The sequence below is a fragment of the Brachyhypopomus gauderio genome, chromosome 10, assembly GCF_052324685.1.
Source record: "Brachyhypopomus gauderio isolate BG-103 chromosome 10, BGAUD_0.2, whole genome shotgun sequence".
Taxonomy (NCBI): Eukaryota; Metazoa; Chordata; class Actinopteri; order Gymnotiformes; family Hypopomidae; genus Brachyhypopomus; species Brachyhypopomus gauderio.
This window is the reverse complement of record NC_135220.1, coordinates 7,173,056-7,192,834: the sequence shown is the minus strand read 5'-3', so window position 1 is coordinate 7,192,834 and position 19,779 is coordinate 7,173,056. Positions and strand designations below refer to the sequence as shown.

Here is a 19,779-nt window from a genome sequence, read left to right as displayed (position 1 = left end):
ATGCAACTTTAAAATTCGTCAGGTAAATGTTTTTCCTTTCTTTTCTGCGCTCCAGACTTCTGTATTTACTTTAACTATCCACCACTGTATTTCCCGCTGTTGGGCGGGTACCAGCCGGTTACGGTCGCTGGATCAATCCATTTTTCAGTGGGAGGCGGGGGTATGCACTTAAGTGTATGCACTTAATGGAAAATATGCAGATAGGTAAAAAACATATATTTTAGCCATTGAGCTTATTTTGAGTACATTATTTTATATTAATGAAAGATTTCAAGATTATTTAAAAATTATAGACTTTAAATAAAAAATAAATTGCTGGGCTCTTTGATGGGCCCCCCTGGCCCTGGGGCCCGGGACAACAGACCCGGTTGTCCCCCCCTGTCGACGGGGCTGTGTCTATGCACTCTCCTCTTCAGCTCACCCCACAGGTTTTCTTTTGGGTTGAGGTCTGGGGACTGAGATGGCCATGAGAGAAGCTTGATTTTGTGCCTTGTGAAAAAGTAGATTTGAGTAGATTTGGTCACATGTTTAGGGGCATTATCTTGCTGAAAGACCCAGTGACGAGCCATCTTCAGCTTTTGGGCAGAGGCCACCAGATTCTGATTCAAAATGTCCTGATATTTCAAAGATACATGATCCCATGGATCCTTAAAAGGTTCCCAGGTCCTTCGGAGAAGAAACAGGCCTACACTATCACTGATCCTCCCCCATATTTAACAGTGGGCATGTGGTGTTTTTCTGCATACTCATCCTTGGTGTTACACCAGACCCACTTAAGAGTGTTTGTTGCCAAAAAGCTCTATCTTGGTTTCATCTGACCTAGGGCTGGATAATAACTCAATATCAATATATACCACGATAGAAAATGTTTTAAGTTTCAATAATGCTGATATGATTTTTAAACACAAATGCTATTTACAACATTACAATGTTCATAGTTTGTTGCATAGTGATGTACAGCTTGTTGGCATGTAGATAGCACCTGATGGTTGTTTGTGAGACCTCATAATCCCAAGATGCTACCATTAGATTCAATTCTCTTACTTTGAGCTTTGGAGAACTTTTTCATTCTCTTACCATCCTTCTCACTGTGTGTGGTGGCAAGATACACTTGTGTAATACGGAACTGAAGTTCACAGGTGAGTTGCACCATGAAACTACAATTGTACACATTGCTAGAACGTAGCTCACACTGTTTGAAATGGGAGTACCACATACTGAATACTTGTCCTCATAGTATACAGTACAGTATCCAGTATGCAACAAAAGCAAACCATACTAAAGGCTTACGCGAACTTATAATGCTCTGCTTATTTGAGATTAGCGCTTCTGTTGAAATCTAGAAATATTCAACTGTTTATCAGTTTTGAAAAGAAACAAGGAGAGAAGACGGAGTATAAATGCTGAAAATCCTTTCAGAACAGCTACAGTTATAGCCTTCATTATGGAATAGAAGTTTAATGTTAATACAAAACACCTGCTTACCATTATTAGACAGCTAAGAATAGCATAGCACACATTTAGAAATACATGGCTAAATACCAGTAGCCTACAAAATAACCAATATTAATATTTACAGTATTTTGCGATCAACTCGTTCTTGTCCAACAGTGAAATTCAACGTTGCTGAATTGTCATCGAGCCTGTGAAAACTTAAAAAAACTGAAAACAAGATGAATGAAATAAATACATATTGCATACGTACTGCATATAGTTGGTTTCAGTATTATAAAAATACATGATGACAACATGAAGATAGCTCTGTTCGTGTACTGGAATATTTTGTGATAGTAGTACATCATCCGGGAATCTTTTGCGTCATGGGAAAATGTATTGGTCATATACTGATTTGGGACCCAATCAGTCCATACGTAGTATGTAGTACGCTGTAGTAGTATATAGTAGAAAAAGTACTGATGGAAAGCACTGATGTTCATTTTTCAGAAAAGAACATGCTTAAGCATTCTGAGGTGTCAAAGAAAAACACAGTTCTATTCTTCCCATCAACATCCATTCACTGTATAGAAATAAGATGTTTTTAATAACAAAAAATACGCACATGTAAGGGTGGACTAATACCACAAACGTAACTGTGCAGAACCTGACTCAATTCTCCCCAAAATAAAAATAAATGCAGTTATACTGAAAGCACAAGGAAAAAACAAAATTACATTTTAAAATTGTTTATTGTTATTATCTCCAGTGAAACCACCAGCTGTGACGTGATGTAGCCTACACTATATTGCCAAAAGTATTCGCTCACCCATCCAAATGATCAGAATCAGCTGTTTCAATCACTTCCATGGCCACAGGTGTATACAATTAAGCACCTAGGCATGCAGATGTTTTTACAAACATTTGTGAAAGAATGGGTCGCTCTCAAGAGCTCAGTGAATTCCAGCGTACAACTGTGATAGGATGCCACCGGTGCAACAAATCCAGTCGTGAAATTTCCTCGCTCCTAAATATTCCACAGTCAACTGTTAGCTGTATTATAAGAAAATGGAAGTATTTGGGAATGACAGCAACTCAGCCATGAAGTGGTAGGCCACGTAAACTGACAGAGCAGAGACAGTGGATGCTGAAGCACAGTGCTAATAGGTCGCTAACTTTGTGCAGAGTCAATCACTACATCAGTATGTGACCTCATAAATGCGCTTCTGGAAAAATGGTCAAAAATCCCCATAAACACACTCCTAAACCTTGTGGATTAGAAATAGTATGTCACTTAAGGTCATATGTGTGTCAAGGAAGGTGAGCAAATACTTTTGGCAATGTAGTGTCTCTTAACTTTGATATAATACACTATGTAAAACTACTAAGATTAGATATGAAAAGGGACCATGACAATAAGCACAGACTTAGTTTGTGACAAGTGAACATGCATTTTTATGATTATGATCAATACGTTCCTAATTACTGAAACAAGTGCCTTACAGTGAGATCAATACTGGTCACGCAGTCAAAGTTAATACAAGACATACAAAAGGATAATTTCATATGATGTAGTGTGACAATCCATATGAGAAACAAGCAAGTTGGTCAGTGTCAAATCAAGATTTTACTGTTTTTCAACTGTTTACAGGCTGCCAACTACCTACAAAGACAGACGTTGGGTTTGGAGTGGCATGAAAAATCAGGACGGGGCCCTTGGCGAAGGTGACATGTTAAAGACGCGTCCCTGGCAAAGCTTCACTTGCTGACTATGGGTAAAAGCTCCCCTTTTGCCTTCATGGCTTTGATCTTGGCCTTAATGTTGTCGTCCATGGCCTGCCGGCAGCGGACAGCATAGTGGGCGAGTGTCTCCTCTTTCTCGTCCCAGGGAGGGAGGGCGTGAAACACCTCTGGCGCAGCTAGGCTGAGTTCAGCGATGGCCGCCGTGCGGGAAATGGTGTTGCGGTCCACGCCAACACGGTCAAAGGCGACTTTCATGGAGACGCTTCGACGGAATTCCTGCAGGGCGGTCATGTATCGGGCGATCACCCCCACGACATTTTTCACTACAAAGAAGAAAGGGGGGGGGGGGGGGGGGGGCAGTTAGGCAGCTTCATTAAAACATGCTTCGTACATTTAGGATTCTCAAGCGTTCCAGCATGCTGTTCACGGTGCTTCTCATTTCACAGTTGAGTTGTTCTCACATGTAATCTCAGTAGTGGAGTTTAGAAAGACAATTTCTGTTAATTCATTGGCATGTGCAACAGATGCAGTGTTTCTACATCCTTCGAATCAAATACAATTTGTGTCATTTCAGTGTAATATAAAAACTGGTCATCCATTGATCTTCTGTTGCATTCTGTTCATATCCATATTTTACCCATGCTATTGCATGAGCATGGAGCTGACTAGAAAAGAAATCTATATGTAATGAGATTTATGGATTTCCTTTAGTGAGGATTACTGCCACCATGGCCACTTAGCCCAAAACTTACTTCTGACACGAGTGTTCTCCCCATCCCTACTTCTCTTGGAGGAAATCTTGATGGTCCTTTGTCGCTCTAGTGGGTGCAGCTCCACATCCTCAAAGGAGTCAAAGAGTGCTGGTGCCTCAAAGGGAGCCCCTTCTTCAGGGAATGAAGCAATCAGCTGATGAGAGCTCCCTGCCTCCATCTGACTGGAAGGATGACCTCGTCTCTTTTCTGTAAGAAACCCACAGCAGCGGTTAAGCCTGACTCAACCTAGCATGATCAAACTCTCTCCAGTATCATCTTCCAACTCCCCACCACAACTAACACCTGACAAGTCTGGAGGGAAAAGGGCCGTAGCCCAAGTACCATCTGTAGACAGCCCGGATGAACCAGCACATTAGTAAATCTAGTCACACTTTTTGGGTCTTTAATATATACAGTTAGGTTCATATATATTTGGACCCTGACACAAATGTTTTGCCTGTTTACTGAAACATATACAAGTTATAGCTATATAATGGGCATGGACATAAAGTCCAAACTTTCACCTTTCATATGAGCAAATCCACATTAAAATTGATGAGGGGTTTAGGAGTTTCAGTAAACCCTTAACATGTGCTGCCCTGTTTTTAAAGTGACCAAAAGTAATTGGACAATTGATTCAATGCTATTTTATAGACAGGAATGGGCAATTTCTTTGTTATGTTGTTCTCAATTAAGCAGATAAAACGCCTGGAGTTGATTTAAGGTATTGTGCTTGCATTTGGAAGATTTTGCTGTGAAGAAAACATGCGGTCAAAGGAGCTCTCCATGCAAGAGAAACAAGGCGAACGAACACTAACCCTTAAATTCCAAATATATGTATATGGACCTAACTGTATATATAGTAATTTCAAATAAAGCCTCCTGCAGGAAGCAAAACTGTGATGTCCTACACGTCATCTGTGAAAACTGGGAGGAGGGACTTCCTAATAGCAAGAACCAAACTGTTCACAGGGTGTTAATGTCTCCCTGGTCTGAGCCAAACGGTATTGAAGGCAAGGCTGAAGGCCTGCTGTACAGAGACAGTGCAGGAGAACCAGCAGGGAGTGAAGATATATTGCAACTATGGGTCAACAGAATTTTCGCTTTCATCTTATGAAGTTATGAGTCTAGCATTCACTTTATACACTCTGCTGCATTTGAGCCACTAATGGCTCCTTTTAATAATCTCTCAGTCTTTAACATTGCCTCACCTGGCCGCAACTGGTCCTGAAGAAATTCACAGATGAGCTCAGCCTTCTTGGTGAGTTCCTGCTGCAGGAGCTCCTTGTCCTGCTTCAGACTGCTGATGGTCTCCCCGAGGAGCACACTCTTACTGCGCTCCGCCTGCAGCAGAGCCTTCAGCCGCTCCACCTCGTACACCACAGGACCTGCTGTTGCTGAAACAAACCCGCACAGCTTTACCTCACATACCGCACCATGACGCCAAATCAGAATACAGGTAAAGTCTTGCGACGTCACAAGGAACACAGAAGCTTACACCTTGATATTTAAAGAAGGTACATACAGTGAGGAAAATAAGTATTTGAACACCCTGAGACTTTGCAAGTTCTCCCACTTAGAAATCATGGAGGGGTCTGAAATTTTCATCTTGGGTGCATGTTCACTGTGAGAGAAAAAAAATCCAGAAATCACAACATGTTTTTTTAATTATTTATTTGCGTTACTGCTGCAAATAAGTATTTGAAAAACCCTGTTAGTCCACCTGCACTCCACTTATTATACTAAATTAGAAGCACTTGTTTGAGGTCATTAGCTGCATAAAGACACCTGTCCACCCCACACAATCAGTAAGACTCCAACTGCTCAGTAAGACTCCTTGGCTAAGACCAAAGGGATTTGTGGATTTTATTTATTTTTTCGATCGTCTCTCACAGTGAACATGCACCTAAGATGAAACTTTCAGACCCCTCCATGATTTCCAAGTGGGAAAACGTGCAAAGTCACAGGGAGTTCAAATACTTGTTTTCCTCACTGTAAAACTGCCAATGTTTGAAATGACCATTATCCAGAATTAAACATTACTTTAACAAACTCAAATATGCGGTTGGTACAAACCAGGATTGGATTCTGAATCTTTAAAAAATAATAACCCCCCATCCTTCATCAGTAAATAGTGTTAGACCTGAAAGTATGAATGACACCTTATAAACCTGTTGTATAATGAGCAAGAATGTAAAGGGGTTAATTCACCACCTTCTCATGTAAACCTTCTCTTCCATTTACTTGGTTAGCAAGAGAAACTTATCAAACTAAGGCAATATTCACATTATCAACCTGAAGTGAGTGACATGAAATCATGAAACCAAGCAAATGGAACCTTCAAGCAAATCCGATTCAACAATGTAATGGAAATGCAGCCAGAACATCAAACGTGAACTCTCCCTGTTATGCAACCCACACTCAAATTTCTTTGACATCATAAACCGGATCCAGGTTGACAGCAGTGTTTACATGTAAATCTGGAAGGTCATCACAAAGTCAATGAAAATGTTTCCAAGCTGGCATTTTGTTCCATTTTTATAAGGATTTGTTACAAATGATCTTGAAAAAAAATCCACATGGCTGTTTACAAACAGTTTGAAACATGGAAGAAAAATAAGGGCAAACTATGCTTCATAACCTGTTAATGAATTTAGAAAACAACTTATTTGTTTGGTATAAAAATATGTATGGTTTAAAGCAGTGGTGTTCAAGTCCTCACAGTCCAGGTTGTCCAATGTCCAGGAGCCAGATGTGACAATGTGCACAGTTATACAAATCATTAATCAACACATGATTTCAAACCAGGACTGGATTTGGATTCAAGGTCCAGATTTGAATACCTCTAGTTTAAACCAAATAACAAAAAAATCCTATGCGCATAGGTATATATATTTTAGAACTTCAATAGTTTTATTACAAAATTGTTACAAAAACCACAGATGACGCATTAAATATCAAAATCAAATATTTACACCAAAAATACAAACAAACTTTTTTTCACGTCTTATAATTCTGGCTTGATGGCTTATTGTATACCAGGAGTCTAAGTGTGACCACATCTATCGATCCTACAGCCAGGGACATGTGTCTAACCCAAGGGCCATATCTGCACACTGATAAATGGTTATCTGGCAATATAGAAAAAGCACCCAAGGCTGCACCATGTCCTAGTCTTAAAGGCGTATGTAAACATAAATAAATATAAGAAAGGAAAATGGTACATTTCAATAGTGGCTCCATAGTCATGATAGACCATTTAAAGACGCTGGAGGGCAGACAACTGTATAAGGACCTGCAGGTAAAAAGTGTTAAGACTGTGCTGTGGCTGTACTGTGCTACAAAGTGAATATGTGATTAAAAGTACTGACTTAATGCTGGCTTATAAAAACAACAGTCACACTACAGAAGGACAGTATTTGACTTTGACTGAAAAAAGTAAACAGGAGAAGACATGCAATTACATTTAACTTTGTGAATGCTATGGGTCTCAACACAGGCAGATTCTGAACGCAACATCCCGACAACTGCTACTTAAATGCTTACAAAACAACAACAACAAAAATGTTCAAGAGCAGTAAACAAGAGGGTGGTCTGAACAGTGATCAAGAGAAGTTAGGCCTTTATTTGGATCACATACTTTTACGGACAAAAAATAATGAATACACTGACGTGACTAAACAAACTACTCGGGGACTTCAAAGTGTTCTCAGATGTAGGAAGGCCCTGACTTTTGTGGACTGTGGTAAAGATATGCCTCCTGTGACAACTTCCTCCTCTGACCAGTCCTCAGTCTACACTTGTTAATACAGGCCTTCTTCAACTTGGCAGGCTCCACTGGAGTCCATCCATCCAAACTGGAGCAACGAAGGACATAAGCTGCAACACACACGCACGTACACACACACACACACACACACACATTAAAACAGTGCTCAGATCAACAAAAGAATATCATCAAACACAATCACTGTAAATTATGGGCTTGATTTGTGTACACATGCTGAGACACGTACACATTACTCCGTCCACCGTTCTTCTATCCAGGATTTTTTTCCCAGCTGGCACTTTGCCCCTTTTCCCGAAAGCCACCGCCCCAATGAGATCTTCCTCGCTGAAGAAATGCTCAAACAGGAGGTGGAAGAGTCTCATGCTGTCCTGCCGTGACTCACGATGCATGCATGCCAGTTTGTAGGGGGGCAGGAAGAGGCCAGAACCAGGAAAGAGTTCCTGCTCTGGCTCTCCGAACCTGGGCGGGCTGGGCGCTCCGAACCTGGGCGAACCGGGGCCTCCGATCCTGGGCGAACCGGGGCCTCCGAACCTGGGCGAACCGGGGCCTCCGAACCTGGGCGAACCGGGGCCTCCGAACCTGTGCGGACTGGGGCCTCCGAACCTGGGCGAACTGGGGCCTCCGAACCTGGGTGAACTGGGGCCTCCGAACCTGGGCGAATTGGGGCCTCCGAACCTGGGCGAATTGGGGCCTCCGAACCTGGGCGAATTGGGGCCTCCGAACCTGGGCGAACTGGGGCCTCCGAACCTGGGCGAACTGGGGCCTCCGAACCTGGGCGAACTGGGGCCTCCGAACCTGGGCGAACTGGGGCCTCCGAACCTGGGCGGACTGGACTCAGACGCCCGAGTCCTCTCATGAAACACGAGTATACGGGAAATGACTGCTTGAAGATTTCGTAATGTTACTGGATCTGCACATAAAAACAAGGTACACAGTGTGCACAATTTTAATCAGGCAGATTATTATCTAAGAAATATAGAATGAAAGAAGAAATTCTAGAATGAAAACATAGGGGTCTAATGAAAGCGCCTACTGTTTCCAGATCAACACGAATATCAAATTTGTAAATTCAGTACTGGATTCAGTCATGAATCTCACCTACGCTTGTGATGAACTCTTCAAGTTGTTTTCTTTCATCAAAATTCCTCTCAACTGGACAAAGCTCTGATGTTGAGGGCCAGAACTGTTCTTCTGAATTCAAGGACCCTGAAGCCAGACAGCCTGTTAACACAACCGGTGAGAAAACTTAACACCACTTTACCTTCCACAACAAACTGAATGTTATAGAAATTAAGAGTAATAATTGGTGCGGTGAAAGCATTTAAATGTTATTTTTTTTATCACAAGCAACAATTGGAGTCTCTTCAGCACTGTTTAAATTGGTGCCCAGTGGAAGCCAATGCACCTGTGACATTGAGAGAAGAATACAAACTACAGAGACACGGTGCCTGCACCTCCATAAACCCACACGTTAAAAGGGGTGTTCACACAGAGGAACTGAAATAGCTGTAATCGCAGTTATGCATACTTATCTGTAAGCTAAAAGTTCTCCTTCAAGGATAGCACAAAATACAAATTAGTAAAATTATGAAGTTCCATGATAGATAATAATAGAAATAATTAAAGTACAGCAAGATCAAAATACATCAAAGACATAAATGTAACTAACCATGCTACATTTATTCTTCTTTTCAAGAGCACCTGCAAATCCGATCGTCACTATCCACAAATTATTGAAAATCTGCTGAAGATTCTGCATTTACTTTCAGGCTTCTGGCAAACCCTTATAATCTGTGTAGATTCTGAGTGATTTGCACTACACAACAGTGAGACTGCTCTCTCTGTAAAAGTAGAAAGTGTCCAGAATACACTCACCTTTGATTATCTCTTGATTTGGCGTTATAATTGGCATTGTCCATTTTTCATCTTGACCGAAATTTCAAATATCCACCGAGCCTCTTGAGAGAATGTACTGATCCTTTATTTGAGCGGTGGAGTACAGCTTGGACTGAGTCCGCCTATGCTTGCTTTCTTTCTTTCCTTTCTTAAAATTATTATTAACCAACAGCTGCCCTATTTCCCCCTATTACATAAAAGCTCATTCTTTCTAGGGAATATGCTTTCAAATCAGCCATGACTCTTTCAACATTGGGCTTGTTCTGTCCAAGACTGGACCAATCAAAAGCATGCGTTTATGGTTTGGATACTGGTGTTCAAGGTCTTCCTGTATTTATTATTTTATTTATTTTTAAATTACTAAATGTCAGAAATTTTTTATTGAAATATAAAGGAACACTTTCAAAGTGGCCCAGGAGTTGTTTAATGGAGCATGAAATCAACAGCTTACAGCTTAAAAATGTTTTGGATGCAACAGCCAAATAGAGGCCCATCATCAGAAAGAAAATAAATGTGAGATTTTCTGGTGTAACCGGTTCATAACATATTACAAGAACAAGGATCATCACTGGTAAAGCCCTCACATTATTCATGTGATATTATTACACATTTAAGTAATAAATATGTAGTATGTACTTGTAAGGTTTTTACTAACCTTACAAGGTTAGTAAGAGCAAAGACTCCTGCAATGGGTGTTTTGGGTGCACGTGTTTTCTCAGCAACAGGGTTGGCATTTGGAAAAATTTGGACTGGTATTTGGAAAGGTTCAAATTGTGTTCAAAGCCAACAGTAAATTCATAGCTATGTCTTGAGCTTTGACCAGGCCTCTTGGTTAAAAGGTCAAATACACATACCATGAGTCTTCTAATGTCCATAAACGTAACACGTATCCTACACTTTTATCAAATGCTGCTGACCGCTTCGTCTACGCTCCCCAATGACAGACCTGCTGACCGTCTCATCTACACTCCCCAGTGACAGACCTGCTGACCGTCTTGTCTACACTCGTGACAGACCTGCTGACCGTCTCGTCTACACTCCCCAGTGACAGACATGCTGACCGTCTCGTCTACGCTCCCCAGTGACAGACCTGCTGACCGTCTCATCTACACTCCCCAGTGACAGACCTGCTGACCGTCTTGTCTACACTCCCCAGTGACAGACCTGCTGACCGTCTCGTCTACACTCCCCAGTGACAGACCTGCTGACCATCTCATCTTGCACTCTCCTCTTAGTTCTTGTCTTTTCTCCACTATAAACACTGCTCCTTTCATGACCTGCTTCCGCCTCTCATGCGCGTTACAGACACCAAAAGGTCTTTTTGGAGGTTTTTAATTCAGCATTTCATGACTTGGAGAACATACAGAGAAAGCACTAAAGTACTGTGTATGTGTGTTACACTAGTGTGTATGTATTATACTAATCTGTTACACCATGTGTGTGTTACTCTAGTGTGTTAGCTCATCAGGTTTAGATGAGGCTGGTATGGGTTTGGTTCCAATATTCCCAATCAGGATTGGCTGGCCAGTGAACCATCCACAAGGCGAAAATCATACTGTACATGACACAGCTTACTGGTTAGAGCGAGAAAGCTGGAGTGTAGATTGGGTGGGAGGGGCTTCAACCTTACGACAACAAACCAGCACCACCAGTTTTATCCAGCACCACCCGTTCACATCTGAAGTGGAGCTGGTGGCTCTTTTCGAAATAGCCTACTACATACTACTCACATACTGGTGGGGCCCCAAATCAGAATACAGTATGTGACCAAAATTCATTTTTCCAGTACGTGAAACATCCCCAGATATTGTACTACTTCCATGACAGCTGTCTTTTGTGGTGTACTGAATACCATCATGCAATGCTGCATGTGTTTCCTTAGCAGACTATTTCAGTAATTCCACTAAAAAAGTGAAATTTGTATATTATACTCATTCATTACACACAGACTGACGTATATTTCAAGTGTTTATTTCTTTTAATTTTATGATTATAACTGGCAACTAATGAAAACCCCAAATTCAGTATCTCAGAAAATTAGAATATTACTTAAGACCAATTTAAAAAAAAGGATTTTTAGAAATGTTGGCCAACTTTAAAGTATGAACATTTCATTTGTGAGGCAATATTCCAGTTGAAAATCCTTTTTTATTACATAGTGGAATGTGCTGAGAACAAAATAACAAAAATGATCAATGCAAATCAAAATTATTATCCCATGGAGGTCTAGATTTGGAATCATACTCAAAATCAAAGTGGAAAATCAAATGAGAGGCTGATCCAACTTCCTCAAGACAAGTTAAAATGAGGCTCAGTAGTGTGTGTGGCCTACATGTGCCTGTATGACCTCCCTACAACACCTGGGCATGCTCCTAATGAGGCGGCAGATGTTCTCCTGAAGAATCTCCTCCCAGACCTGGATTAAAGAGTCAGTCAACTCCTGGACAGTCTGTGGTGCAACGTGGTGTTGGTGGATGATGTACCAGATATGCTCAATTAGATTCAGGCAGGCCAGTCCATAGCATCAATGCCTTTATCATGCAGGAACTGTTGACACACTTCAGCCATATGGGGCCTAGCATTGTCACACATCAGAAGGAACCCCGGGCCCACTGCACCAGCATATGGTCTCACAATGGGTCTGAAGATCTCATCCTGGTACCTAATGGCAGTCAGGGTACCTTTGGCTAGCACATGGATGTCTGTGCAGCCCTTCAAAGAAATGTCTCCCCACACCATTACTGACCCACTGCCAAACCAGTCATGCTGAAGGATGTTGCAGGCAGCAGAATGTTCTCCATGGCGTCTCCAGACTCTGTCACATGTGCTCAGTGTGCCAATCGCCCTGCATAGTGTTGGACTGTAAGCACAAGCCCCAATTACAGACGTCGGGCCTTCATACCACCTTCATGGAGTCTGTTTCTGACAGTTTGAGCAGAAACATGGATATCAGTGGCCTGCTGGAGGTCATGTTGCAGGGCTGTTGCAGGGCTCTGGCACTGCTCCTCCTGTTCCTCCTTGCACAAAGGAGGAGGTAGTGGTCCTGCTGCTAGGTTGTTGCCCTTCTACGGCCCCCTCTATATCTCCTGTTGGACTGGCCTGTCTCCTGGTATCTGCTCCATGCTCGGGACACTGTTCTGACAGACACGGCAAACCTTCTTGCCACAGCTCTCACTGATGTGCCATCCTGGATGAGCTGCACTACCTGAGCAACTTCTGTGGGTTTTAGACACCGCATCATGCTACCTCTATGGTGAGAGAACTGACAAAATGCAAAAGTGACCAAAACATCAGCCAGAAAGTATGAGGACAGAGAGAAGGTCTGTAGGAACCACCTGTAGAACCTCTACTTTATAGGGGCTGTCTTGATGACTCTCATTTCTACTTCTTGTCTGTCCCATTTGCACAACAGAAGGTGAAATTGATTCACAATCAGTGTTGCTTCCTAACTGAACAGGTTGGTTTCACAGAAGTGTGGTTGACTTGGAGTTACATTGTGTTGTTTAAGTGTTCCCTTTATTTTTCGAGCAGCGTTTGTGTGCGTGTATGTGTGTGTATATTATATATATATTACATACATACACACACACACCTCAATATAAGCCGCACTATATGCGGCTATAAGCCGCATATATCTGCGGAACTGAATACAGTGAGTCCCCGCTTAACAACGGGTCTGGTTAAAGACAGACTTTTTTTTATTTCAGGCAGTGTGCGGAGGAGCAGTGGCAGCACAGTGGAGTGTTGTGTATAAGCTGAGACAGCGCAGCCTCCACCGCAGCCCATCTCGGCAACGCGATCGCTCTTTCTCACGCTGTACGCACGAGAACATTGTTAGTTTTTTTTCTATACTGTATTTATGATCAAAGCGTATCTAAATCTAGGGTCACGCTAGACTGCTTTACAAACTTACGATGGACTTTTCAGTCTCTAACCCCGTTGTTAAGCGGGGACTCACTGTACATTTAACTGAACTGATCAGTTTCTGAACGGTGCCTGTAGCATTTCATGTGCGACAGTTTTGGCTTTCAGTTGCTGTTGCAAATTCCGTCTCCACTCGTCTATCTGCGCATAAAGACGCTACAGATTATATTGTCGATTTAAGTTTCTATGCATAAATAAGAGCTAGAATTTAATTATCCATCACAGCAAATGGCACGGCATTATCTATGTCCAAAGCCACACTGGCTCAAGGGTGTTCATTATTTTAAATAAAATACACACTAGCTATACCGAAGTTCACCTCTGACAACCTCTGACCAGTATTACAGCAGTATTACAGGTCCTTCTCAAAAACTTTGCATATTGTGATAAAGTTCATTCTTTTCCATAATGTAATGATAAACTTTCATATATTTTAGATTCATTGCACACCAACTGAAATATTTCAGGTCTGTTATTGTTTTAATACTGATGATTTTGGCATACAGCTCATGAAAACCCAAAATTCTCACAAAGTTAGCATATCATGAAAAGGTTCTCTAAATGAGCTATTAACCTAATGATCTAAATCAACGAATTAACTCTAAACACCTGCAAAAGATTCCTGAGGCTTTTAAAAACTCCCAGCCTGGTTCATTACTCAAAACCGCAATCATGGGTAAGACTGCTGACCTGACTGCTGTCCAGAAGGCCATCATTGACACCCTAAAGTAAGACACACAAATTCCTGAACGAATAGGCTGTTCCGAGTGCGCTGTATCAAGGCACCTCAGTGGGAAGTCTGTGGGAAGAAGAGGTGAGCGGACCCTGAGGAATATTGTGGATAAGGGCTGATTCCAGACCTTGGGGGACCTGCAGAAGCAGTAGACTGAGTCTGGAGTAGAAACACCCAGAGCCACCGTGCACAGGCGTGTGCAGGAAATGGGCTACAGGTGCCGCATTCCCAGGTCATGCCACATGCCACAACCAGAAACAGTGGCAGAAGCACCCGACCTGGGCTACAGAGAAGCAGCACTGCAAATTTTGCATGTCATTCGGAAATCAAGGTGCCAGAGTCTGGAGGAAGACTGGGGAGGAGGAAATGCCAAAATGCCTGAAGTCCAGTGTCAAGTACCCACAGTCAATAATGGTCTGGGGTACCATGTCAGCTGCTGGTGTTGGTCCACTGTGTTTTATCAAGGGCAGGGTCAATACAGCTAGCCATCAGGAGATTTTGGAGCACTTCATGCTTCCATCTGCTGAAAAGCTTTATGGAGATGAAGATTTCATTTTTCAGCACAACCTGGCACCTGCTCACAGTGCCAAAATCACTGGTAAATGGTTTACTGACCATGGTATTACTGTGCTCAGTTGGCCTGCCAACTCTCCTGACCTGAACCCCATAGAGAATCTGTGGGATATTGTGAAGAAAAAGTTGAGAGACGCAAGACCCAACACTCTGGATGAGCTTAAGGCCGCTATCGAAGCATCCTGGGCCTCCATAGCACCTCAGCAGTGCCACAGACTGATTGCCTCCATGCCACGCCGCATTGAAGTAGTCATTTCTGCAAAAGGATTCCCGACCAAGTATTGAGTGCATAACTGAACATAATTATTTGAAAATTGACTTTTTTTTTGTATTAAAAACACTTTTCTTTTATTAGTCGGATTAAATATGCTAGTTTTTTAGTTTTTTCTTTACTTTTTTGCCAAAATCATCAATATTAAAACAATAAAAGACTTGAACTACTTTAGTTTTGTGTAATAAATCTAAAATATATGAAAGTCTAATGTTTATCAGTACATTACAGAAAATAAATGAACTTTATCACAATATGCTAATTTTTTTTACAAGGACCTGCATGCCTAAATATCTAGTTAGGACAAAACTAGAGTGCTCAATGAACTAAGTTATAGTCACTGTAACTCCCAAATATCATCTGTAGAGTCTTTATGCAAACGAGGGGATTCGGAATTTGGCACAAAACACGTTGGTTTGAAAAAAATTCTCCGTCGTGCCTGCTGCTTGCATGGGCTAAATGAAATTGACCTACCACCTGATTCACTTTCTGCTCCACCCCCTACGGGTGAAGAAAAATCTACAGAAAAGCCGCACCTCTGTAAAAGCCGCCTGGTTCAAATCGTGGGGAAAAAAGTAGCGGCTAAATAAACACACACACACACACACACACACACACACACACACACACACACACACACACACACACACACACACACACACACACACACACACACACACACACACACACACACTTCAGTTAAAAAAATGAATGAATTTTTAATCTTATTTTTAGGGGTTCTGGGACTCAATTTATGGGTGGTTGAGTGCAAAAAGCACATTAATCAGTTATTTTGTACTGGTATTTAGCCCTTTGGATACCGGTAGTGCTAAATGTGTGCTAGGCTATTCTTAGCTGTCCAAGTAAGTGTTTTGTAAGTGTCTTGTACTAACTTTAAAGTTCTATTCCAAAATGAAAGCATTAACTCGCTGTTATGAAAGGCTTTTCAGCATTTATTCTCCACCTTCTCTTCCTGTTTCTTTTCAAAACAGTCTGATATTTCAGGACTCCAAAAGAAGTGCTCATCTTTGGTGTCACAAAATAAATAGGTGGAGCATTATACATTTGCGTAACCCCGTAGTATGGCTTGCTTGTGTCACATTTTGGAAACTCTACCGTATAACACTACGAGGACCAGTATGCAGTATCCAGTATATACTGAGTGCAGTAGGAAGTACACAGTATGTAGTAGGCCATTTCGAACAAAGCAGTTGTCACTACCCGATTTGAACCAGAAACCCAATTTGGACTATGCATGCACATTATTGAACGTAATTTCTTATATTCTTGCCGCAAGTCTTACGGCAGACACTGCACACTTAAGGCTACCAATCTGGACATTAGTATCTGAGCTACATTAGCTATCCCCAACTGCTCCCCGGGCGCCGGGCTAGGGCTGCCCACCGCTCTGGGCACGTGTAATCCACAGCCCCCTATTAATCACTAGTGTGTGTGTGTGTGTGTTCTAACTGCACAGATGGGTTAAAAGCGGAGGACAAATTTCGATTGCAGTGAAAAAAATCACAGTTGACAAAATATGGCACATTTAGACATTTTTCATTTAGCCATAAGCATTCAGCGTCTGCCATACGACTTGTCAGAAATTACCTTCAATTATACACATGCGCAGTCAAAATTGGGTTTCTGGTTCAAATTTTGTAGTGCTGTTTTTAGAGCCTTTGGAAGAGTGTTTACAGGACATGCTTTATGAATGCACATCGTATATCCAGACCTTGAATGACCTAATTAGAAAGGAACAGACTGGTGTGGCACCCTCTTGGCATTCCCCTGTTGATAATTTCAATGCCATTCTGGACATTGTTTATACTTTAAAAATTGCTTTAATCTAACTGAACATACTGGTTTCAATCTACCAACATTGTTTATCTCTCTCTATTGAAGTGATCAGACAGTGATTAGTGTTGAAACCTGCTTTCTCTTTAGATGATGAGATTTGTGACTGTTTAATGTCAATGTCATGTACATGCACTCACATCTTAACCAATCACGTGATGTCTAAACTGCAAATTCGTAATACAGTCTACAATGATTCTCAGCTGCTTCTTCTGTTCTATAACAGTTCATCATCCACCCGGAGCAAGTCACAAAGAAACAAGGTGGTAAGAGAGTTGGTGCAGATGCATAAGGATAAGGTACATTGACAACTGAACACAACCAAATCAAAACCAAAACCTGCTTGGACTAAAACCAAAACCGGCTACCCTAGTATTGGCCTGTGAATGCATGGTCTAGAATATAAAAGGTGTTTTACCTGTGCCGTCCCCTTTAGATTCCGCACTGAGTGCCTGGGCTGCTAGGATGTCCATCTCGGGGTTGGCCACCACAGCCACATCCCCAAAGGACAGTCCAAAGTCCCCATTAGGAAGGCCTTCAACCAGGTCGCTCCTCCCAGGGCGAATCTGATTGGCTGTGAGATTCAAGTTCATGTGCGCTTTGCTCTGTGAACTGCCTACAGGAGCACGTGGGGGTTTTGACACAGATGGAGAAGGGTTGTCAACAGGCGATGAGGAAACCCCTACTGAATCTCCATCCACTGAGCAAGGCTTATGGACAGCTGACAGTCTGGATGAGGGATGTGTCTGAGAGTTTGGCTTGGGCGACTGGGACGCTATATTACATGGCTGAGCAAGTTCCAGGTCACCAGGAATCTGGGGGTTAGCTACAGTGTAATAGTCTTCTGCTCTCTCCTGCTTGATTTTTTTTGCTTCCGGGTCACTGCAGTCCTCCAGCTCTGGTCCCTTGGTGCCCCTCTTCCTGTGCATCACCCTCGGCTCAGAATCGCCCTCTTCATCCGTGGCAGACGACTCACACACGATGTCAAACAGGTGGTTGTTGTACTCCTCTGTATTGTCATCCATCTCAGATGGCTCACTGCAGTTGGAGAAGTCACAGGAGTCCCGTGTGGGGTCACCCTTGGCCTTGGCTGTGCTGTTCAGGAACCTCTCTGTGGTGCTGGCCTGCATGGCCGCTGCTCCCTGGATCAGAGCATCGGAACTAATGACTCTACTGCCTTGGCAACAGGCTCGCTCCTTATGGGCTGTTTTACAGGAAGATGTTAAGGGCCAGTGGTAGGCGTGGCCTGCTCCGCAACCCCAGAGAGCAGTGAGACTGCCATTGGCGCCTTCTGTAAGCAAGTGCTTCAGGCTGGGGATCAACGTACAGATGGTTCCATGGCTGTGTGCCCACTTTACTAGTTTAGCTAAACCGTCGGCCGAAGTGTGCAGACACTCCTCCATGTTGAGCGTACTCCTGAGAAGGTTCAGAATCGGGTTAAACCTTAATTGTAATCAAAACTAATCTTTACTTATGATAAACAGAAAATCCATACTTTATCTTTCTATGAATGTTAATTAGTTTTGTGCAATAGTTCATTAGATAATGATCAATGAAGAGAGAAAAAATCTGACTTGAAAAAGGACCAGTCTGAGACTGGGCTAAAGCTAATCAACATAGGTTAGAAGAAGTAACGGCATGAGCAGGATTAATGTTACTAGCTAGCTAAACCTTACAGGACCATTTAGTGACGTTAGTGAAAATCCCAAAACTGTATGCTTGTCTTATCCTAAAAGGCTAGTTAGTTAGCTTATAAATAACACAATCGGTGATAACATAACTGTCAAGGAAGCGAAACTTTATCGCGTGTTTATGACACGAACATAACCCTACTACGCTAGAAAACTTACTGGACAACACAGGTGGGACGTTTAGCATATAAGCTAGCTAGCGAGCTACACAAAAACACGTCTAACGCGTTTCCTAACCTGGACACAGTTGTCTACATACCCTCGATAACTACAGGGACACTGGGTTATAGAGAGAAATAACATTAGGTAGCTTTCAACTAGATAGGTAGTTAGCAAGACAGCTAATATTAAATAGTTATTTAGCAGGCTAGCCGGATATCTAGCTAGCTTAGTGCCAATATAAAACAAAGACTTATTGCTAGAGAGATAAAATAAAATAATTACCTTCACACGCGAGAACGTGAGCTTACATATAGTAATTTGTTAGGTTTTCTACAATGTCAAGCACAATCCAGTAACTAGTTCTTTGTATTGGTTTATACACTTTTCTTGAAAAGGACAGCTGTTTTTCCAAAATAAAATGGAATCTTTTTATCCCTCTTTTCTGTGGGGACTTTTACCGAACATATCAGCTCACGTCACGTCCTCTTACGTAGCACCGTGTCGCGTCATGCTTTTAATGAGGCTCCTTTCGTACAGGATTCGTTTCATAATACTGGACAGAGATAACTAGTTATCCATGTTGTTACAAAATAATAACACGCCTTATGATGATCAGAAGTGACCAGCGAGCTAACCAGTGCAGCTTCAGTACTTGTGCCATAAAACTATATTATTACTGAGTGACTTTTGTGAACTGAAATCGATTAATCGAATATCAGCTTTGGAATTAAAGGGTGTGATCAGAGATGAAGATGAGAGAGACATGATCAGTGATGAAGATGAGACAATGTGACCAATGATGAAGATGAGTGTGATCAGTGATGAAGATGAGGGAGACAGTGTGATCAGTGATGAAGATGAGACTGTGGGGTGATGAAGATTAGAGGGATGACACTGTGTCCCCATTTACTTGTTCCACAACAGAACAGAATGGACACAGATGGAGTTCTTCCTGA

The 19,779-nt window shown here is 42.1% G+C and overlaps 1 protein-coding gene across 3 annotated transcripts; it reads right to left on the bottom strand.

The window, feature by feature from the left end:
- Nucleotides 1-1,493: 1,493 nt before the first annotated feature.
- On the bottom strand, nt 1,494-19,282 carry kiaa1958 (KIAA1958 ortholog). Of its 3 annotated transcripts, none has more exons than XM_077019107.1 (5): nt 19,106-19,276; nt 17,389-18,386; nt 5,141-5,320; nt 3,930-4,136; nt 1,494-3,500 (listed from the first exon to the last, which is right to left on the bottom strand). In XM_077019107.1, exons 2-5 carry the CDS (start codon nt 18,371-18,373, stop codon nt 3,193-3,195), a joined length of 1,680 nt encoding a protein of 559 aa, XP_076875222.1. In that variant the 5' UTR covers nt 18,374-18,386; nt 19,106-19,276; the 3' UTR covers nt 1,494-3,192. The 3 variants fall into 3 exon arrangements, with proteins under 3 accessions (XP_076875222.1, XP_076875221.1, XP_076875220.1); XM_077019106.1 differs by having other exon boundaries at nt 1,496-3,500; nt 5,141-5,326; nt 19,106-19,274; XM_077019105.1 differs by lacking the exons at nt 1,494-3,500; nt 3,930-4,136; nt 5,141-5,320 and adding exons at nt 5,538-7,808; nt 7,946-8,629; nt 8,818-8,940 and having other exon boundaries at nt 19,106-19,282.
- Between the last annotated feature and the right edge of the window lie 497 nt (nt 19,283-19,779).

Excerpts from the sequence above, each read along its gene's own strand:
- kiaa1958 (XM_077019105.1), bottom strand. The coding sequence starts at position 18,373 with ATGGAGGAGTGTCTGCACACTTCGGCCGACGGTTTAGCTAAACTAGTA. Across the intron at positions 8,630-8,817 it reads AGAGTTCATCACAAGCGTAG|ATCCAGTAACATTACGAAAT; the intron begins GTGAGATTCATG and ends TTTTATGTGCAG. Across the intron at positions 7,809-7,945 it reads AACGGTGGACGGAGTAATGT|CTTATGTCCTTCGTTGCTCC; the intron begins GTACGTGTCTCA and ends TGTGTGTTGCAG.